Source organism: Lepidochelys olivacea (genome assembly GCF_965140295.1).
Source record: "Lepidochelys olivacea isolate rLepOli2 genome assembly, chromosome: 7".
NCBI classification, from domain to species: Eukaryota; Metazoa; Chordata; order Testudines; family Cheloniidae; genus Lepidochelys; species Lepidochelys olivacea.
Genome location: NC_140417.1, coordinates 7,854,625 through 7,876,958, shown reverse-complemented (window position 1 = coordinate 7,876,958; position 22,334 = coordinate 7,854,625). Strand labels below are relative to the sequence as shown.

The 22,334-nt window shown below is 43.6% G+C and overlaps 1 protein-coding gene across 2 annotated transcripts in view; it reads right to left on the bottom strand.

The window, feature by feature from the left end:
• The window catches only part of LOC311523958 (monocarboxylate transporter 2-like), a 59,592-nt gene that overhangs the window by 6,846 nt on the left and 30,412 nt on the right, over positions 1-22,334 (bottom strand). For both annotated transcript variants that reach the window (XM_084634555.1, XM_084634554.1), the window contains exon 3: positions 9,894-10,037. In XM_084634555.1, the coding sequence (XP_084490681.1) occupies positions 9,894-10,037 (144 nt within the window). The remainder of the gene's footprint in view (positions 1-9,893; positions 10,038-22,334) is intronic.

The window sequence follows — 22,334 nt, the reverse complement described above, 5'->3', positions numbered from 1 at the left end:
AAAAGCCCCAGCTCTGGCCAGGGGAAGGATTCACCCAATGCAGGAACTCAGGAAGACAGCCATAAAGCTGCCTCCAAGGACTCCTTTGCAAGCCTTGACAGAGGGGGTATGCGGGGGGCAAAAGACCCAAGTGTTTTTGTTCTGTGTTTGTACAGCACCTATCACAGTGAAGCCATGACTAGGCTCCTAGGTGCTTATGGTAATATAATTAACAAGAAGTCAGGGCAGCATGCAGTCCTGAGGAGTTTCCAGGCAGCATTGTGGCCCATAGAGTAACCTTGAGATGCTGCTGTAACTTTGCAAGTCCCCCGGTGCTGTCCAATTTATGTCTCGGGCCGCTTCAACCCCAGAAAGAAAAGAAGTACTTGTGGCACCTTAGAGACTAACCAATTTATTTGAGCATAAGCTTTCATGAGCTACAGCTCACTTCATCGGATGCTGTAGCTCACGAAAGCTTATGCTCAAATAAATTGGTTAGTCTCTAAGGTGCCACAAGTACTCCTTTTCTTTTTGCGAATACAGACTAACACGGCTGTTACTCTGAAACCGTTCAACCCCAGAGCAACCCAAAATCAGGAGGTGCAAAGGTGGCTTAAAGCCACTTTCCAGCCCCTTACCATGGGCTGCAAATCTCACCCTTATAGTCATGGCTCACAGAATATGGAAATCTGTATCCCTACAAGACCATATAGAAGTTAACAGGTCCCAAGTGCTTTTGTCCAGACACAACAGCTTGGCATGATAACAGTACCCATCTATTACAAAAAATGATGGCTGCTTTGCCACTGCTAGCATCTTATCATGCTTGTATAATAATATTATGGCCTGGTGTCTGTGACTTGATCACACACACTTTAGTGACCACGCAACTAAACAGCCCTGGACTTGACTGGCGCTTTTGACTTTAAACCAGGCTTTTGACCATCTCCTGGTGCTGAAGTTGTCCTCGTTAATATAGCTGCTGCCAAACTCATTCTGCCAATGAGCAATAGAGTATGGTATTTAGTAACCACAGTAGCTCCATCAGAAGTCCTGGAGACCACTGACCATCAAGTGTCGGTGAAGATGGTGTGGTCTCTGGCTCAGAGCTGTAGAGCTGCTTTCAAGTGGCCGGGATCATTCCTGAATAGAAAAACTACTGTGGGTGCTTATGGGCACTCACCTTTTTCACTGAGAGCCTTCTGGGGAGTTGCAGGATTTCACTCTGTCCCCAATTGCCAGAGGGGAGAAAGGTGTGGCACTTGAGGAGTCAAACTAATTTGTATCTTCACTTCTTTGACAGCACAGAGGGCCATATTACAGTGCTGGTCAAGGCTGCTTTCTTTTTACCACTGATCAGTTGCACACATACTAAATGGGAAATGACTGCCTAGGAAGGAGTACTGAGGAAAGGGATCTGGGGGTCATAGTGGATCACAAGCTAAATATGAGTCAACAGTGTAACGTTGCAAAAAAGCAAACATCCTTCTGGGATGTATTAGCAGGAGTGTTGTAAGCAAAACACCAGAAGTAATTCTTTCGCTTTACTCTGCCTTCATTAGGCCTCAATTGGAATATTGTGTCCAGTTCTGGGCGCCACATTTCAGGAAGGATGTGGACAAACTGGAGAGAGCCCAGAGAAGAGCAACAAAAAATGATTAAAGGTCTAGAAAACATGACCTATGAGGGAAGATTGAAAAAAATGGGTTTGATTAGTCTGGAAAAGAGAAGACTGAGAGGGGACATGATAACAGTTTTCACGTATGTAAAAGGTAGTTACAAGGAAGAAGAAGGAAAATTGTTCTTCTTAACTTCTGAGGATAGGACAAGAAGCAATGGGCTTAAATTGCAGTAAGGAAGGTTTAGGTTGGACAGTAGGAAAAACTTCCTAACTGTCAGGGTGGTTAAGCACTGGAATAAATTGCCTAGGGAGGTCGTGGAATCTCCATCACTGGAGATTTTTTAAGAGCAGGTTAGACAAACACCCATTAGATAATGGTCTGCCACGAGCGCAGGGGACTGGACTAGATGACCTCTCGAGGTCCCTTCCAGTCTTATGAGTCTATGCTCAGATACCAAAGTGACAGGCAACCTTATAAAAACTTGACCAGATGAATCAACTCTTTCCACTCACATGCAGACCTCTCCCTGGTCATCCATGCTTTTGCTACATCCAGACTACTGGCGATGTCAGCATTATGTCATAGACAGCATTTGGTATTTAACCACTAGAGGGCAACGTGCTTACATGCTTGATTAGGACTCACATCCCAGCCACTGGAGGGCTGTGGCGTCCCTGCCCACTAAAGAAGGGCAAGCAGATCTAGGAATCAAGTGCAGTAGCACCCATCTCTTCCACTGTTAGTTAGTATGCTGATGTGAGCAATTTAGGCAAGAGATTACAAGCCCTGAGCTGTCAAGAGCACAAGTACATTGTAATACCAAAAGTGACCCCACTGCAGCTCATACTAATGTAGAAGGTCCCTAGAGCTAGAGACGTTTAAATTAAAATACCTTTTTTATTGTATTTAAACAAAATAGTAATAGCATTATAAATCTCCATAAGTAACTCAACCACCTAACTGACCATTAGCTCTCTTATTGCACAAGCTGAAATCTGTTTTCTGCCACAATGGATGTTAAATGTTGGACGATCAGATCATTCTTGGGTTCTTTAGGATACCAGTAAGGAATCTGTTCTACTTAAAAGATGTTTTTAAGCATCTGTGTCCTGCTATTCCTCACAAAATAAAGTTATGTAAGTAATGCATATTGGCCTTAAAGTTACATTTAGAAATATAACACATTTTCCACCCTAGCCCTTACCTAAAGAATGATCCCCTGTAAAACAAAATTGAAATTTCATCCTTGAATTGATAATACTGGAAAATGTGAATCTTGAAAACAGCACCATGCCGATTTTTTCCAGTTCGTTAATCTATATAATTAGTTTGTTTAATTGTGCAGTACCTGATTAAGCATATCACTTTACAGCATAAAAAGTAGGAATGTCAAGGTCCTTCAAATTAATTAAGGAAAACTATTGTTAATAAGAAATATTAGCTACTCAGAATTCCATTGGTTTTGTGCAGCTCAAATTCCATATATGCTATGATAACCAAGATGGTGTTAAACGATTGCTTTCCAACTGTCAAGCTTCCATTTAAAAAAATTAACCTAATGTTTTGAAAATGCAAAAGAAGTTACAAAACAAATACATGTTAAAATAACGTTAGGGCTATATCCTTGGTAGGAAATTCAGACATAGGTATGAAGCACAGTCCTTAACTTGACCTGTTGGGTCTAGGTAGACGGTAAATGTGGTGGGACAAATCCTCAGTTGGTATAGATTGCACAACGGGTGAAATTCCCCACTGTGCAGAAGTCTAGCTCAAGGCCTCTAACACTAAAGGCCAGATTTTTCAAAGTATTTAGGCATCCAACTTTCATTGAGAGTTAGGCACCTAGATACCTTTAAAAATCTGGCCTAAGATCTCCAAAAAAAAAGCATACGTGAGATTTACAGGGTATATAGTTCTTCTGCTGGCTTTCAGCAATAGCGGTAAATTTCCCCTGCTAAGATAACCCAGTGATCATAGAGACCTGCACAAATGGAAGTAACTGCAGTTTTAACTCCAGATTTTCCAACCTCTCTCAGGTGAGTCTGGAAACTTACCGTTAATTTTAATGGACTGTCTTTCACAGGAATCTACAATATGCATTGGCCAAAAGAGTCACTTTTAGGCGAAAAAAAATTGGGTAAGAAGCCAACTATCCATTTAACCAAATCAATTAGAATCTTGTATTATCTGACCATTAATTTACAAGCGACACAAATTAATTTAATATAACCTCATTCTGTTCCTGCTAATTAGGATCCAAGTTTCAAACTTACTGACTGGACGTTCTAATTACTTTAGTCTTTTTGCTAATTTTATTCTGAAATATTTATATCCATTTTCTTCTCATTTGTTCTCACAGCAAGAGGGATCCCAGACCTCAAATTGATCCCAGCAGATGGCATTTTGTTCCAAATAAATTAGAGAGGCTGTATCATGGTGGCCTAGAAGAGGAAGTCTGAGATGAAGAGAAGTAATTTGGGTATGATGGAAACCATCCTTTCACCCATTATTCTGAGAATCTGTCCATAAAATGATTTTATCAGGAGCCTTGCTCAATAACTACTGTTCTCTGTTACATATCAGTAAGGGTATGTATGTCTGTACTGTAATCACACCCTGTGATTGCAGCTGAAGACAATACACCCAAACTATCTTTACTGTCACTAGCTCAGGTCCTGGCAGCATGTGTTTCAGCACAGGCTAGCCGGCAACTAATTACTCAGGGCTCCAGATGGGTTTGTACAGCCAGGGCTGCAGCTCGTACTGCCGTGGCTTTGTTGTTCCAGGACCCGAGCTAGCAAGATTAAAGCTAGCTGCAGTGGGTCATCTCAAGCTGCAATCGCACCCTGTGATTAGAGCCTAGACATAACCTAATGGGCTAAATTTCAATGGCCTCATAGGAGGTGTGATTTTCCATAGAGCACAGGGCCAGATTTTTCAAGCGCCCAGCACCCACAATCAGAGCTAGATTTTCAAAAAAAGCTCAACACACAGCTGCCGTCTTCTGACATCTCCTTAGTGTCTGATTCAACGCCCATTAAAATCAGTGTCTTTCCACTGATTTCCATGAGCTTTGGATCAGGCCCTTAGGCCAAAACCCTCTTCTTGAAATCAACAGGAGTTAGAATCATAGAATATCAGGGTTGGAAGGGACCCCTGAAGGTCATCTAGTCCAACCCCCTGCTCGAAGCAGGACCAATTCCCAGTTAAATCATCCCAGCCAGGGCTTTGTCAAGCCTGACCTTAAAAACTTCAAAGGAAGGAGATTCTACCACCTCCCTAGGTAACGCATTCCAGTGTTTCACCACCCTCTTAGTGAAAAAGTTTTTCCTAATATCCAATCTAAACCTCCCCCACTGCAACTTGAGACCATTACTCCTCGTTCTGTCATCTGCTACAATTGAGAACAGTCTAGAGCCATCCTCTTTGGAAAGTTGAAAGCAGCTATCAAATCCCCCCTCATTCTTCTCTTCTGCAGGCTAAACAATCCCAGCTCCCTCAGCCTCTCCTCATAACTCATGTGTTCTAGACCCCTAATCATTTTTGTTGCCCTTCGCTGGACTCTCTCCAATTTATCCACATCCTTCTTGTAGTGTGGGGCCCAAAACTGGACACAGTACTCCAGATGAGGCCTCACCAATGTCGAATAGAGGGGAACGATCACGTCCCTCGATCTGCTCGCTATGCCCCTACTTATACATCCCAAAATGCCATTGGCCTTCTTGGCAACAAGGGCACACTGCTGACTCATATCCAGCTTCTCGTCCACTGTCACCCCTAGGTCCTTTTCCGCAGAACTGCTGCCTAGCCATTCGGTCCCTAGTCTGTAGCTGTGCATTGGGTTCTTCCGTCCTAAGTGCAGGACCCTGCACTTATCCTTATTGAACCTCATCAGATTTCTTTTGGCCCAATCCTCCAATTTGTCTAGGTCCTTCTGTATCCTATCCCTCCCCTCCAGCGTTAGGTTAGGCACCTAAGTACCCCAGGCCCTTAGTCTTTACTCAAGCAAAACTCCCATTGAAGTCAACAAGAACAAGGGTTGGATCCTGAAAGGGGAAAGAGCTCTCTCAATGCCAGGAATAATAATAATTAATAAACCAATATTTGCATTTCTATGGAGGTCTTGCCTCAAAGTGCAGTGTAAATAAGGGTTGGCCATAAAATTTCCACAAAAACAACATTTTGACAAAAAAACCCAGAAACAAACATTTTTGACAATGTTTGTGAATTGTTTCTTTCTCTGCCAGCATTAACCAGTGCTCATGACCACCCCATGACTTCAGTAGCAGAGATACTGGGATGACATCACACAATCTGAAAGGCTGCAGCCTCTGGGGTGGAACACGGCAGCCGTTAAACAATACACAGCACCACTACAAAACTGTTTTGGAAAGGAAGTGAAGATTAAAACCCTGCCCTACTGAAACTGTAAAGGCAATTAGAGTTAAGCAGAATGTATGTATCTGAACTGGCCAGAACAAAAGAGCAACCGCCACTCATCTTATCATAAGTGCTTGGGGATATTTAATGACCACTGGTGGTCAGGTATTTGGTTTTATGTCTCATTCAAAAGATAAGGTGGACGAGGTAATATGGTCTCTCTAATATCCTGGGGGACACACGGCTACAACAACACTGCATACATCATCCAAAAGATGGCAGCTCCCTTGCAACAGGCAGGGTACCACTTCCCTGACTCAATGATTACATGAATTTGCATCTGACCTACATATAAATCAAGGGTAGCCAAACTGGCTCATGAGCCGCATGCGGCTCTTTTACAGTTAAATTATGGCTCTCAGAGCCCTCTCCCCACCCCTCATTCTCTGCCTACCAGATTGTTTGGGGCAGCTCAGGGCTTCTGCCCTGTGGTGCGGTGGTGGGACTAGGAGCTTCTGCCCAGCAGGGAGGGGGGTCTTGGGGCTTCAGCCCCACAGGAGGCACCTTCCGGGGCTCGGGACTTGGAGCAGGGCTGAAGTCTCGTGCCCCAGCAGGTGCACCCCACAGGGCTGAAGCCTCGAGACTCCTGACCCTGCACAGCAGAAGCCCCCAGCCCCATCACCTTGCTGCAGGGCAGAAGCCCCAAGCCCTGGCAGGTGCACTCCGGCTCTCGAACTTCTGAAGATTGTCGTATGCAGCTCGGAGGGTAAGTAAGGATTGACCACACCTGATATGAATAGAAAAAAGACAAACCTCAACTGAGAGAGCAACTGAGAATGGTGTGTCTATCTAGACAGTATGAACTGATACATTTATGTTTCTAACCTCTACCTCTGAAGAGACGCTATTAACATGCCAAAGGCAAGGGCCGCTAGCAGAGATCTTTTGCTGGTGGGTTTCTCATTTTAACTCTGTCCCTTGGAAGTACACAGGGCATGCTTTTCCCAGTCAAAGTGTGTCTCCTTTCAGACTAAGCAGTGAAGTGTAGTTCACTGTAAATTGCTGTATATGTATCTCTCAGGTAATTACTTTTCCACAGTCATGTGATCAGTAGGCTGACTTTATACTTATCCTTAAATGCTCCCATGTCAGATCTGAACAAACTAGTTGAAAAAAATTTTCAAATATAACTAGGAGCATCAAGCTAATTAAGAGCACTGAAAGCATTTTCTTCTCTCCTGAGAGGATTCTCATTCGCTCCTGAGCACACTAGCAGCAGACCCAGGAAATTATAGGTGTGCCTAAGGCCTTGTGCACTTGGGGGAGTTTTACCAGTTATACCAGTACAGTTATACAACAAATAAGTAGGGGGGGGGGTGTTCTGCGCTTGCACTATCAGATAACACCACTCCCGGATTTTTGTCGGATTGATGGATCTTGTGAGGCAACTTGCAACTGTGTCATTTTGTCTTATCAGCACAGTGCTGTAAACCTCTTCAAAGAGACTCAATTCCTGTGGTAAATTCTTTGGGGCCTAGTGGGATTTTTAAAACCATGTAGGCCCATTGGGAGTTAGGTACTTTGCACACCAGTTACTTAGAAACATCTTTAGGTGCAAATATCTGGACCTGAAGCTTCCTGGGTGTTTGTACAGCACCTAGAACAACAAGGACGTGATTCTGATTGGGGCCTTTGTGTGTTAACCCAATACAAATAATAAATAATTATAGTTTGAAGGAGACGCTACCCCTAGGGGCAACTTATTCCATAATTGTCCATTATGGGGAAGAGTCTAGTACCTTCCTGTGCAGCAGCTGGTACAGGGCACTGTCAGGGACAGGATACCAGATGAGACAGTCCTCTGGTCTGATCCACTGTGGCAATTTACTGTAGCTCAGCATTTATCCCAAGGCATACAATGTTCCATATTGGTGCACTTCTATTCCCGGTTGATAGTGTGAAATGCTTATATAGTCTATCACAAAGGATTTGTGTTTTACATTAACTATTATGATTTCTTAAAGGGCATTTGTCTGTAAGGGAATGCAGCAATCCAGTGCTCGGCAATGGCTTATAGCTGGATCCATTGCCCCTTTGACTAGCACATGAGGTTAAGAATTGCAGGTTATTTTTATTTCTGGACTCTCCTTCCAAGAAGCTGTGTGAATTGTTGCTCACTCAGTGACAACAGGGTGTCACCTGAATGTGGTGGCACAATCAGAACCGCGTAAGAAATAAAAAAAACCAAGCTACTTAGGTGCATGAAGTAACATTTCGCAACCAGATTTAATGAGACAGTCTGTGTGCAGGGGAGCATGGTCATAAGTTTTCTGTCCCAATTAATGTTTTTCCCCATTGCCAGTAAACTGTGTTATTAATCTTACAAGTTTAGCCCCTGGAGTTCATTATCAGACGTCAGGGCTATCTGGTGCAGCCACAATGGCAGGGAGTATATTAATTCCACATCTCAGATGCTGTAAAGTCAGTACTTTAGCGTAACGCGTCATGCTTTCAAACAGATGTTTTTGTTGCCCTGGAGGCAGCATTATAAACATCTATTCTAAAATGATCAAATGGATGCTGAAAATTAGGCACCTAGAGAAGACTAGTTATGAATTTCAGAGTCTAATTTTAGGCATTCACGCTAGAAGATGCTGTTCGCCCTAGTGCAGAGCCAGCCTTAACCTAACTGGGAACCGCCGGGTTTGGCTCACTCTGAGGGTTTTAACAGAAACAAGCTGTATAGACTGGAGAGGGAACAGATTTCACCAGCAATCAGTGGATTATTTTTGCTGTATGGAGGGCGGAGGGGAGATGAGAGGAGGAGGGTTCAGAAAACACAGAGGATGCCTGTAGCTGGACTTGGTTGCTTCCTCCCTGCCACGCTTCTTCCCAGAGGCAGTTGGAGAACTCAGCCAGGGCTGTTTCTCTGAAGCTCTTCCCAGTGGCTAAAGTGAAATGTAACAGGAACAAGGGGAAGCGCTCACGGTACCAACCCAGGAGGGGGAACTGTAGGGAAGCAATTCATCCGAGCCAGGGAAATGAGGGGGAGCCCCTCTCGGCAAACCTTTCCTATAATCCTGGACTCTTTCTGCCTCCCAGGATTCTTGCTCTAGCACACAAAACCTGACTTCTTCCTCCTGGTGAACTCTGCCCACTGGTGCTCTGAGCTGTGATGTACCGACCCAGCTAAACGTGGATACTGTTGTCCTCACACACAGACGGGCAGACGGAGGGCTGTACCCAACTCTCATTGAAGTCAACAGCAAAATCCCTGCTGACTTTAGCCATTTGGGCCAACCGTTGAACTCCAGGAAAGGAAAACTTCTTGGCTTAAAGGGTTATTAGAATTCCACCTTTTCAATGAAAAAAAGGGACTAAATTTAGGAAATTTTTAAAGGAAAAATTTCTTGCTTTCCAACCAACTCTAGTTTTTATTGTTTTTATATAAATATAAATCTCCCCTTTCCCCACCAAAATGAGTATCAACAAAACCTGAACTCTCGTAGATCCACTATTTGTGTACAAATCGCCATCTTCAGAAAGAGAAAAATATTAACAGATAGGGCTATCTGATCATGCAAGGTGCCGTGTGATCCACTGACTTCAGCAGGAGTTGAGGGGCACTAATAACCATCTCCATTATTGTCCTGAAGGAGAGCACTCATCTGCAAAGAGCCTGCCACACTTTAGACTCACACAAAGTAAGCTGAAAACACAGTTATGAAGAAGTGTAGGCCTGGTCATGCAAACATTTAAGCATGTGTAACTTTATTTGGGTGAGTCGCCCTGGTTGTGAGACTACTCAGATGCATAAAGTTATGCACATGCTTAAGTATCCGCAGGAGGACAGGGGTTTGCCTTAGAAAAGAAATCTCAAGAGAAAGGGCAAAAGGAAAGCTTTTTTGTTACCTGAAATGACTCCAACGCAGATGTAAAGCTGTAAAATGCTAGTGCAGAATGCCGCCGAAATCATCCCAATTCCACACAGCAGGCCTCCAAATATAACCACGGGTCGGCTGCCAAAACGATTCACTAAAATACTGCTAATAGGACCTGAACAAAACAGGCAGAAGAAGAATCCAAGTGTTAAATAGCTTCCAAACACCCTGCCTTTTGAAAATAAGGTGGTTAAAGCTCACTGTAGTTTCATTAATACTTAAGCTGTTGGTACAGCTGCTTGAATTTGCTCATGCTAAGAAGTGAAGAAGAATGCAAGATGATTTGTATGGTGGTGGCATGTAGAGTCCCCAACCAAGACAGCGCAAGACACTCTAGATACACATAAAATGTGCAGGGCTGGGACAGAGAGGACGGTGATCAATTGTTCCCTATAGCCACTGAAGGTAGGACAAGAAGTCATGGGCTTAGTTTGCAGCACAGGAGATTTTGGTTAGATATTAAGGGGAAACTTTCTAACTGTAAGGGTGCGGAAGCTCTGGAACAGGCTCCCAAGGGAGGGTGTGGACTCTGTCCTGGGAGGTTTTTAAGAACAGGTTGGACAAACCCCCATCAGGGACGGTCTCGGTTTACTAGGTCCTGCATCAGTGCAGTGGGCTGCATTTGATGACCTCTCGAGGTCCCATCCAGCCCGACATTTCTATGAGTCTATGATAATAACAGACAGTCCCTGCACCAAGGAGATTACAATAGAAACAAAGAGTGGGAGGGGAAATAGAGCCACACAGATTGGTTGTCCATGGTCAGACAGCAGGTTGGGGGCGGAGCTGGGAACAGAATCCAGGTTCCCTGGGTTCCAGATCAAGCATTGCCCCACACTGCCTATCTAGCATTTATGGTCCAGTGATCCCAACTGTCAGTGTCAATGGGATTAGGAAATAAAGGGCTATCAAGAACATTGGTCCATTTGGGCAAAGCAAGTTCCGCGCTGCCCCCATAAGACCTTCATGTGTCTTTTATTCAGAGCCCGTCTAGACACCAAAGCGGTACCGTGTTAGTTAAACCAGTGTAGTTAAAGCAGTACCGCTCCACTAGTGTGGATGCAGTTATACTGGTATAAGATGCGTTTGATGGCACAGCTATTCCCACACAGGAAGGGGAATAAGCTATAGTGATATGCTTGTACATTTACACCAGTATAACTGCATTCACACGAGGGGCTGTATAGGTATAACTATGGTTACAAAAGCGCACATGCGCCCACACACACACAAAATATGATAGACTGGTACAAAACCTGTGTGTAGACCAGCCCTGCTGCCTGACACAATCTGCACTAATGACAGTTGTAAAAGCAGCAAATAGCTAGATGGAAGGTCTGTGTTTCTGTTTAATAAGGGGCCAAAGTATCAACACTGTAGAGCAGATCTTGATTTTGTAGCCCCCCTCCATGCCCCTATTCCTGTGACAAAGCTGGCAGCCCTCAATGGCCCTGCACGCTCAGATCCACAAGTCTGGTTAGAAAATGCAAACAGTGAGGGAGCCTATGGAATTTCTTTATACAACCTTTGATCAGTTCCTAAATATTCCTATGTTATTTCTTTCCAAAGCACTTTTCATCCTTGTGGGTAAAAAGGAAAAATAGCCTAATACATGCCTGATTCCCATCCCAAACAAGTCTCAGCACCTTTGTTAAATTCACACCATAAACCATACCCATTTATCTTCTTTCTAGCTAGATGCATGTCTAAGATTTCCAAAGGGGCCTGCACCTCTATTTGAACATTTTTAGGGGGGGTCTGCAAATGAAAAAAGATTGAAAACTGCTGTCTTAGATACAAGTAACCATTTCCAATGTGTTTCTAGTGTTTGTTGGATAAACACTGATTTTTTTTTTTTTTTTGGTAATTAGGGTGTTTTATTGGCGTTTACTGATTAAAAGCTAAAATCAGTACCCTGTGTACAATGTACACCTCATATCAATTTTCTTCTTTCCTGGCACTTTTATGGCACTTTTCCTGGTGAGGTTCGCAGCAGCGGCAGCATGGAGAGTAGGGAGGCCCAAACCTCCTTTTCCTCCACAACAGGTTCCGGCGCCCCCTGGGGGTTTCCCCCGACTTCCCAGGCCGGCCGGGGGATATAACCCTCTATCATTAATCTCTGTATGTTACAGTCCCTTTAATTGAATGATGTGTTATATGCATCCACTGACTGTATTATTCAGTTAAAGGAACTTTGTGTAGATAATTAAGGTTTCTAGTTTTATGCCCTAATCCTGCAACAGGATCCCTGTTAACAGCCCTTTGAGCTCCACTGAAATTAATGAGAGGACCTGGGGGTAAGAGAGAGACACTGGATCTAATTCAGCCCCGATGTAAGCAGGCACAACTTTTACTGAAGTGCCATTGACTAGGAGCTGTTTTGCTTACATCAGTGTTGAATTTGTCCCGATGTGTCACGCAATTCAGTAGAGAAAGTGAGGATCTTTGGCCAGGGCTGAGAAAGGCACCAACCCTCCGAAACTGGTCTGCAGCCAAAGAGGGCATGAGCCTTACATTTTTCAATTTTACAAAATGCTCATTTCTCATTATGCAAACCTAATTATGCAATTGGGAAAAATGTGGCTCCAATTACAGTCTCCTGCAAGCTTACATTAGGGCTTTGTAAAACAGTGGAACATTCCAAAGAGGACTGGGGCACATAAAGACCTTTATAGCTTCTCCTATGCCTTATATCAATCTGTTAACTCTGTCCTCAGAATAATAACTGAAGTCCTGGGATGGGAAGACAGTATTATGTCAAATGCCCTGGGGTAGATGGTCTTGGGTTAGTGTTTTCACAGCTGCTAAGAAAATGGAGAAAAGGGTGGGTGCCAGTAAACAGCCTTGTTTTACACCTGTTCGGATGACAAAGGCCTCAGAGGTAGAGGCCTCACAGCACTGGATGGAGACAGTCACCTGGACATGGAGGAGTCATACAATGGTGACAAATTTGCTTGGGCAGCCAAACTTTGACATGATTTTAAACACAGCCTCATTGTTGACAGTTGAAGGCTTTGATCAGATTGATGAAGGCCATATACAGCTTCTGGTGGCCTCACACCTCTGGGATCGAAGATGGTAGTACCCTGCTTAAAGATAACAAATCCATCACAGAGCACTGGAAGGAACACGATCAAAAGCTTCTAAATCGAGAAACGACGGTGCCTGATGACAGCATCGACTCCATCCCTCAGCACCCAATCTTGGAAACTCTTGCCAACCCACCACCACCAGGGGAGGTCTGCAAAGCAATTAAACAAATGAAGAACAATAAAGCACCAGGTCCTGATGGCATACCAGCTGAAGTACTGAAAGTGGGGGGGAGAAACACTGACTAACAAGCTTCACTTGCCGCTCCTCAAAATCCGACGCACTGAAGAAATCCCTGCTGATTTATGTAATGCTGACATCGCCACCATTTTCAAAAAGGGAGACAGGGCCGATTTTGGCAACTATCGAGGCACTGCTCTCCTCTCCATCGATGGGAAGATTCTTAGTAGAATCTTACTGAATCACCTGTTCCCTCTTGCACAGGAAGTACTTCCAGAGTCCCAGTGGGACTTCAGACCATCATGAGGCACAACCAACATGATTTTCGCAGCCAGGCAGATCCAGAAAAAATGTCTGGTTTCTATACTGTACCTACCAACATACCTGATCACCTTTCAATAGTGTTAAGTGACATGATTAGCATCTTTAATTGTGGTCTTTCCTTCTGTCTGTCTTCTTCTCCCCAAGGGGAAAATTGTGTGTGTGTTTTTTTCAAAATAGCTTATTTCTGTGTGCTGTGCTGTGAGTATTTCTTAGCCCTTATCTACACTTACGGGAGGTTTGACACATGGCGATTGATGCATCAGCAGTCAATTTAGTAGGTCTAGTGAAGACCTGCTAAATCGACTGCCGATTGCTCTCCCATTGATGGGAGAGCATCTCCAATCAACATCGCGTAGTGTGGACTCTGCAGGAAGTAGATCTAAGTACATCAACTTCAGCTACGTTCTTCATGTAGCTGAAGTTGCGTAACTTAGATCGATTCACTCGCCCCGCCCATATTGTAGACAAGGCCTGAGTGAAGGCAGGTCAAAGTGTACCTTCTACGGGAATACAGGGAGAAGGGTTTCTGGTGATTCCTACATCCTTTGAGAGTTCGTTCCAGCCCCCAAGAAAGCTCTGTCTCCTGTCCAAGCAAAATACGACTTACTATCAAGAGCCTTGTTCTTAATTGTATTTCCATCTATTGATGCATGCCACAAGATTTGATCTTCAATGAATTGCTTTTATAGCAGGCCCATGTGATCTTCAATGACCTGGCTTCATCTTTATGATCAGTGTTATCATTTATACCTGGTGATAACCAGATTAATTTGTGTATTTGTACTGATATATGAGCCGGAATCTCAGTGGTGACGTAGGTCACACAGATAGCACCACTGAGATTCTAGAACGTTGGGGCATTAATTACCATTTCTTTTTGTAGCAGCCATGGGTGGGATTTCCAAAGGCACCTAAGCAAGTTGAAAATCCCATACAAATTATTTCTGCTTGAATAGTTAGGACCTTGTCCTGCATGCACTGAAGCTGGTCGGAGATCTGCCATCGACTTGAATGGAGCAGGCTTGAGAAAGCTATGAGGGGAGATGGTATTTAACACACTATCATCACTCTCCAGAAACACCCATGCTCCATGGCTAGCACATCTCTGCAGCATATCACACGTCTGTGCTCAGTACAGCACACAACCCCAGCTGATTTTTGCAACTATGAAAAACAGAGATAAATACACCCCCACCCATTCCAATGTCTTTTCATGCACCCACCAGCCCGAATGCACCTCACCAGTCCAATATACCTACATTTCACCCCACCACCTTCCAGATGGGGTTTCTCACATGCTGGCAATCCAAAAAATGTTACATAAGTAAATCTTCCCCTGAAATATTCTGGGGAGCTTGAGAAAACATCAAACAGCTGAATACCATGGAATGGAATTAGAATCAGCTAGCAAAGGAGCCGGGACCCTAGCTACAGAAAAAGGAAACATGATTATTGCTTCGCTTGAGGCTACAGCAAAAATTAAATCTGTGACAACATCTCTGGGAACTGCTGGAGTTGAAAGGCAGGACCTGTCATTTACAAGCTATTTAGAGCACATGGATGGAATAAAGATACTGAATATTACCACGCGGAAACCAATTACAACAGCAATGTGCATAGTTCAGATCCCAAGCCCATATTCCTTGCGGATACCTGCGTGGCCAAATGTGCAGGAGCCTTAGGCTTCCTGTCCTGCAGTCTGTGCTAAATCATCCCAATTTCTTGTAAGTAGGAAAGAATGTGGGGTTAAAATGAGCCTCTGTGATTTTTGCCTCTTAATTAATAGAACTAGGGGAGGACAGGGCATGAGAAACAGCTGGCATATCTCTACCATACACTCATAAAGCTGCCACTTACTTGCCTTGACCTTGCAGAAGAAACAATGCAAGCTCTGACAGATCCTCTGAAAAGTCTCAGAAATGAGGAAAAAGCCTTTGAGGTCTATTCAGCAGCTGTCGAGTGTGTCACCAATAAAGTGCACAGCTTTCAAAACACCTGAGATCCATCATTTTTAGCCCAGTGCCTCACAAAGAAAGGGTGATCACCTGGTATCTTCTAATGAGGAAATAGAAGATAAAGCTGAATAAGCCTCTTATTAGACCAAAATATATTATATTTGGTAGATTGCTTGACATGGGGAATAGACATCAAGATTTTTGCAATGGATATTTTGCTGATAAAAATGGATGAACATTTCCCCCCCACCCCAGCTTAATGAGTGAGGCAGACAATTACATGACCCAGGAAAACGCTTCCTTCTCGATGAACTTTCAGTCTCCGTGAATTTCATTAATCCTCTGTCAAAAGAAGTGAGCCAGCAGAGGACATTCAGAGATGGGCCTGTTTCCCCTCTCTCTTCTGTGGAATTACCCCAGTATTACTCCATTATATTCAGCGGGGCTTCTCCTGATTTGTCCCCATGTAAGTGAGAGAGGAATTGAATCTGGACATGGCACAGTATCCCCTATGTTAAACCGTTCAGAGCATTCATTATTGTAGCTCCAACATGTAGTGGTCAGAGCATTTAGTGCTGCTGGAGGATACTGGAAAGCTATCCAAGAGCCACCACTTGGGTCTGTTCTTTACTGGTTCCTTCCTGTGAAACAAAGGAGAAAAGGATCCAGTGGAGGTGATTAAGAGATTTCCAAGATTTGCAATGTGAAGGCTCAGAAACGGAGATATGCATTAACTGTTTTCCATTCCAGAATCCTGCAATGATGGGGAGGGGTGTGCACCAGCAAGATGTCCTGTCCTTCAGAAAACCTTATGGACTAAGGAACAGCGGTCTATACTAAGCATTCCCTAAAGGACTATGGGAATAATGTCCACCCATCACTCCTGGAAGACTGATAGAATGTAAAGCACTGTACTTAGCCCATATAAATCATACCAGTTTAATGCCTGGCCTGCTTAAAAGATCTGTTTTCTCGTACCTGTGTCAGGTTTCCATTCATCGCTTGCTTGTACATAAAAGGCTGTGTCAAAGAATCAGATTTTGGTGGCAGCAAAATACAGTAACTTGCCTACGGGAGATAAACGCAGGCACCTTCTCATTTGTTATGTTGTCCAATTACTTTTCACCTTGAGCTTTGAGTTTTCAAAAATGAAAGTGACTCTTTAAAAGGAGTTGTAAAAATCCACATAAAAGATCTAAATGACCTGGAAGCCCAAAATCCAGGCTACTACTGAGAAGGAAGGAGACCCAAATTATAGTTGCACTAACAAATACTCCTTTGGTGTTATTCACCATTGTGCAAAGGGCTTACTCAAGATCTGTCCCTTGTCAACACTGGATTAATTAGCATGTATGAATATTTACTGTTAAATAAATGAGCAGAAGAGTGACACGTGGTGGCAGCTCTGACAATTAAGATGACAGTGGTGTCAGCCACCATTCACTCTGGATAAGAAAGGTGTTCGTGTGATAAACCTGGATTGAGACAATAAAATCATTTCTTTTAAAAGCTGAAGCAAATGTTATGGGGCTGGTAAATTTTAATGACATTAACACTATCCAGTGTTGTGATGCTAATTTGTGTGCCATACTTCTGAGATATAGAAGGGTGGAGTCTCTCACCTCTTATCAGTCTGCCACTCAATGTAAAAAAAGAGGAAACAGCTTTGACGAGACAAAGGATCCTAGCTCTGATCTACTGGATTTATGGTTTTACATTTTAATTTCCAGGATACATGTCCTACGTGCATGGGTTCAGATGGCATGTTCAAAAGCTTTGGGCCCAATTTTTTTTTTTTAATGTCTAAAGTTAGGCTCCTAAATTCACGTTTAGGCACCACAATAAGTGAACCTCCGTACTTTCCAGAGCACCGAACATGCAGCAGGTTTAACTGACTTCAGCGGGTGCTGCTTAGAAATTCTGAAACATCAGACTGCTCATTAGCATGCTCACATTATTGACATGACAGCCTAACTTTAGACTCCCAGTTTCAGAAAATCTTGGCCTGGCATTTTTGTGAATTCCACTCCCCCCCACCCCCCGATCTTTGCTGAAATTTTGACAGAAATATATCCCCCTCATAATCTATCTCAATCCAATGTCTAAATGCAGAAAGCTAGTTTGCTAAACCACTGTGACACCTATTTGCTGACCTCAGAAGGCTTTGCTTTACATCCTGCTTGAGTCTACAAGGAAGCTAGTTTTCTTCACACATGTTTATAAGGGTTCTTTGTCTACATCCACAGCACTATATAATCTGGCCTGAATAAGCAGGGCTAGTAGGTCCTGTTCAAGACACACTTAGGGCTAAAATAGTTGTAATATGGCTAGTCACCACGAATTGGGGGGGGCATGGATCAGCATTCACGTCAATACCCGTCCCAAGCCAGGGAAGCTAATAATCGAACCAGCAGACCAAATTTGGTGATGAATCCTGCTCACATGCCACCTGAGGCACATTGCGCATATGCTAAGAAGAACACTGCTAATTGTGTTAGCAAAGCTTTGGGAAAGCCCTAGCAGATCTTTCTTGCCCACATTTGACACCATCTGTCTAATGGCAACCATGTGGCTGCAATTGCATCACCAGGATGAAATTCATACTATACAGATTTAATACAATAAGCTTTAATACACTGGCTTTAAAATTTACTTTTTTGAACAGATTGTAATTTACCGCAATACCTAGCCCATCACTCCAAAGGGTTAACAAAAATCCCTTTGATTTTTTCCTTACTAGCACACAGTATTCTCCTTTTTTAAGTCTGTCACAACTCTGTTACGCCTGTCTGGTGGCCTTGCTAGCTGCACTGAAGGACAAAATGATAAAGCTTTGTGATGACGGAAGACCAAGAACACCAAAATATTTCACCTGAATCCCTGGTGCTATTATTGCTGTGAACTAGAATGGAGTTATTTAAAAAAAAATAAAAAATGAAGTGCACAGGTAGTGACCTTGTAGGGCTGGAGTGGTCTGTGATGTTCAGTAGACGTGTACAAATTTACTGACCACCATCAATGACAGAGCCAAAATCATTATTTGCATGGATTCTTAATATAAATCAGCATTATAATGAAGATCCTTTCCTGGGGACTGCACCTCGACTTGGTGGGAAGGCTTATGTACCCCAACGATCCAGAGAGCTATGCTGGTGGGAGTTTTAGTTCCTGGTAGGGCCACCCACGCCGGACAGGCAGGGAGCAAAGGAAAACCAGCCGACTGCTCCTCCACACTTCCCACGACTTAGCCTTGTCATAGTGTCACAGGGTATGCCTACACTGCAAAGTGAGTCTCAGACCCTGGGTCAACTGCCTTGGGCTTGCGCTGGGAATCTAAAAATGGCAGTGTAGCTGTTCCTTCTCAGGCCGGAGCCTGGGCTCTGAGACTCAACCCCTCCCCGAATTTTACAGCCTGAGCTCCAGCCTAAGACTGAACGTTTATACTGCCATTTTTCGCCCTACAGCACCAGCCCGTGAGCCCAAGTCAGTTGACCCGGGCACTGAGACTTGCTTCCGCTAGTCTTTTTTTGTTGTGTAGACGTATCCATTGAGTTTAAGGCCAGAAAGGATACTATATCATCTAGTCTGACCTCCTGTATATTACAGGCTGCTAAATGTTACCCAGCCATCCCCGTCCCAGGCCCAACAACCAGATTCAGACCAAAGAATTACAGCCCTCAGGAGACTAAACTATTGTCTGCTACAGGCAGAGAGAACAGTTAATACAACAAGGGTTAACAGTAAACAGTACAATACATAGGGATGGCGAAGTCTTGTTCATGCCCTATAAGCCATCTGATGGCACAGGAAGGATTCAGATTATAATGAAGTTATTTAACAGTCAGGGTTCTTGTTCTTACAGCAAGTTAAGGACTTAGTGGTAGACTTTTAAAGTATCTAGGTGTCTAATTCCCAATGAAATCAATGGGAGTTAGTTAGGTGTCTAAATGCCTTTAAAAATCTGGCCCGTAGTTCCGCATCCTTACAACACTTACATACATGCGTCTCTTTATTTACGGGAGTAGAGCCATTGAACGCAACGGGTGTAAAGTGAATTATGTGTTTAAGTGCTGGCAGGATTGGGACCTTAGATTCTGGGAATTAAAACATGACCTATAAATGCTAAATGGAATCAAGGTCCAGAAAAAACTACTCAGTACGAAAAGGCAACAGAATTAAAAGTCATGAGAACAATACTGAATAATGATTATTTATAATTATTTCTATTGCTGCGGGACTTAGGAGTCCCAGTCACGGACCAGGACCCCGTTGTGCTAGATGCTGTACAAACACTGAAAAAAAAAGATCATCCCTGATCCAGACACTTTACATCTAAGTAGAACAACAAGGTTTTTTTCAGCAACTGGCATTTGAGGCTTGGAACAGAGGAGACTAAGGGGGGATATGACAGAGATATAAAATCATGGGTGGTGTGAAGAAAGTGAATAAGGAAAAGTTATTTACTTGTTCCCATAATATAAGAACTAGGGGGCCACCAAATGAAATGAATGGGCAGCAGGTTTAAAACAAAAGGAAGTTCTTCTTCACACACTGCACAGTCAACCTGTGGAACTCCTTGCCTGAGGAGGTTGTGGAGGCTAGGACTATAACAGGGTTTAAAAGAGTACGGGATAAATTCATGGAGGTTAAGTCCATTAATGGCTATTAGCCCGGACGGGTAAGGAATGGTGTCCCTAGCCTCTGTTTGTCATAGGGTGGAGCTGGATGGCGGGAGAGAGATCACTTGATCATTACCTGTTAGGTTCACTCCCTCTGGGGCACCTGGCACTGGCCACTGTTTGCAGACAGGACACTGGGCTGGATGGACCTTTGGTCTGACCCAGTATGGCCATTCTTATGTTCTTATTTCTGCAGCTACCCTCTCATCATTCCAGTCCCTCCCTAGACATCTTCAGAGATGGCCACAAGAAACGAGGCGATAATTAGTTACTTTTACATATACAATACAAAAAAAATCTTTGTCATTGAACCAGCACTATGAAATTGAACACATCTCTATCGTGAGTCACCAGGTGATGGTATTCTGTAAATACTGACTTTCCTTCTCTCCTCCATTCCCCACTCCATTCTGTTGTTGCCCTCAACTTGATACTAAATGGCTAAACCTAGCGCTTGATTCTCCATCACGTCCCTCTTTTGCCAGAATTTACAACTGCCCAAAGTGAGTGCAAATTATTAGTAGTTATTAAGGTAGCGCCAAGAGACTCCCCAACTCACTGTGAGACAGTCCCCGCAAACACACAGGCATGGCAGTCAGAGGGCACAAGGGAAACAGAGGCACAAAGTGCAGAACAGTGGCAGGGCCAGGAACAGAAGCCAGGCGCAGGACTGTGGAGAATCAATCCCATTGATTATAAACTGCTCAGCGCAAAGGCCATGCACTTCTTTTTGTTTTTGGAGAGCGCCGGGCCTAGCTTAATCATAATTAGGCTTGGCAGAATTTGATTTTTATTTGTTTACAACAGAGAATATCAATGTTTATTGTTAAGCATTTTTTCCAATTTTTATCGATTTCAAGTTTCATGGTTGAGCAAAATTATGGATTTTAAGCATTTTTTTAAATTGTTATCAATTTAAATGTTCACACTTGTAGCAAATTATGGGCAGGGTGAAACAGTAACTATTTAATGACAGCAGACATTCAGTTTCAAAAAGTTTTAGCCTTATAATCATTCAAACACAGATTGTCAACATCACATGTCAAAATATATAGTAAATATTCTTAAATCAAACTCTAATAAATTCTCAAACAGCATTTTTCTTACTTTGCCTGTGTGACAAAGTTCGTCCTCTACCTTGGTGGGTCTTGTGCTTATTGGCGGATTTGCTCACCTTGGAGCTTCACAGCAGCCCTCAGTTTGGCCGTTTCATGAACCCATAGTCCAGGTCAACTCCTCCTGTGTCTGACCAGGAGTTGGGAGGTTTGGGGGGAACCCGGGCCGCCCTGTACTCCAGGTTCCAGCCCAGGGCCCTGTGGATTGCAGCTGTCTAGAGTGCCTCATGGAACAGCTGTGCGACAGCTACAACTCTCTGGGCTACTTCCCCATGGCCTCCTCCCAACACCTTCCTTATCCTCACCATAGGGTGTTCCTCCTGGTGTCTGATCATGTTTGTGCTCTTCAGTCCTCCAACAGTATGCGTTCTCACTCTCAGCTCCTAGCACCTCTTGCTCCCAGCTCCTTACGCGCACCACAAACTGAAGTGAGCTCCTTTTTAAACCCAGGTGCCCTGATTAGCCTGCCTTAATTGAGTCTAACAGCTTCTTGATTGGCTGCAGGTGTTCTAATCAGCCTGTCCGTCTTAATTGTCTCCAGAAGGTTCCTGATTGTTCTGGAACCTCCCCTGTTACCTTACCCAGGGAAAAGGGACCTACTTAACCTGGGGCTAATATATCTGCCTTCTATTACTCTCCTATAGCCATCCGGCCCGACCCTGTCACACCTGTCTGTAAATTTCTATTATCATTGATGGAAATATTTTTTCGTCGATTTGGATGTGTTTGGTGAAATTGACATTTACCAACATTTACTGATTCCACAAACAACAACTCTAATTCACGGCTATCCGTGACAGTATTATGGGACAGATTGGATATAGGTCAGATAAGAAATAGGCATTACAAGCAGGTAACAGTGAGTACCAAACAGCTGAGTGCTAATGCTGCCCACGGATTAGAGTCATCGATATACCCTGAAGTGGTGGTTTTGGCCAAGATCCTCAACAGTATTAAGTACCTAATTCATAGGCATTTTGTCTCTATTTAGACTAAGTTATATAGAACCTTGGGCCCCAATCCTGAACCCATGTAAGCACACGTGTATCTTTACTAACCCATTGGTTTC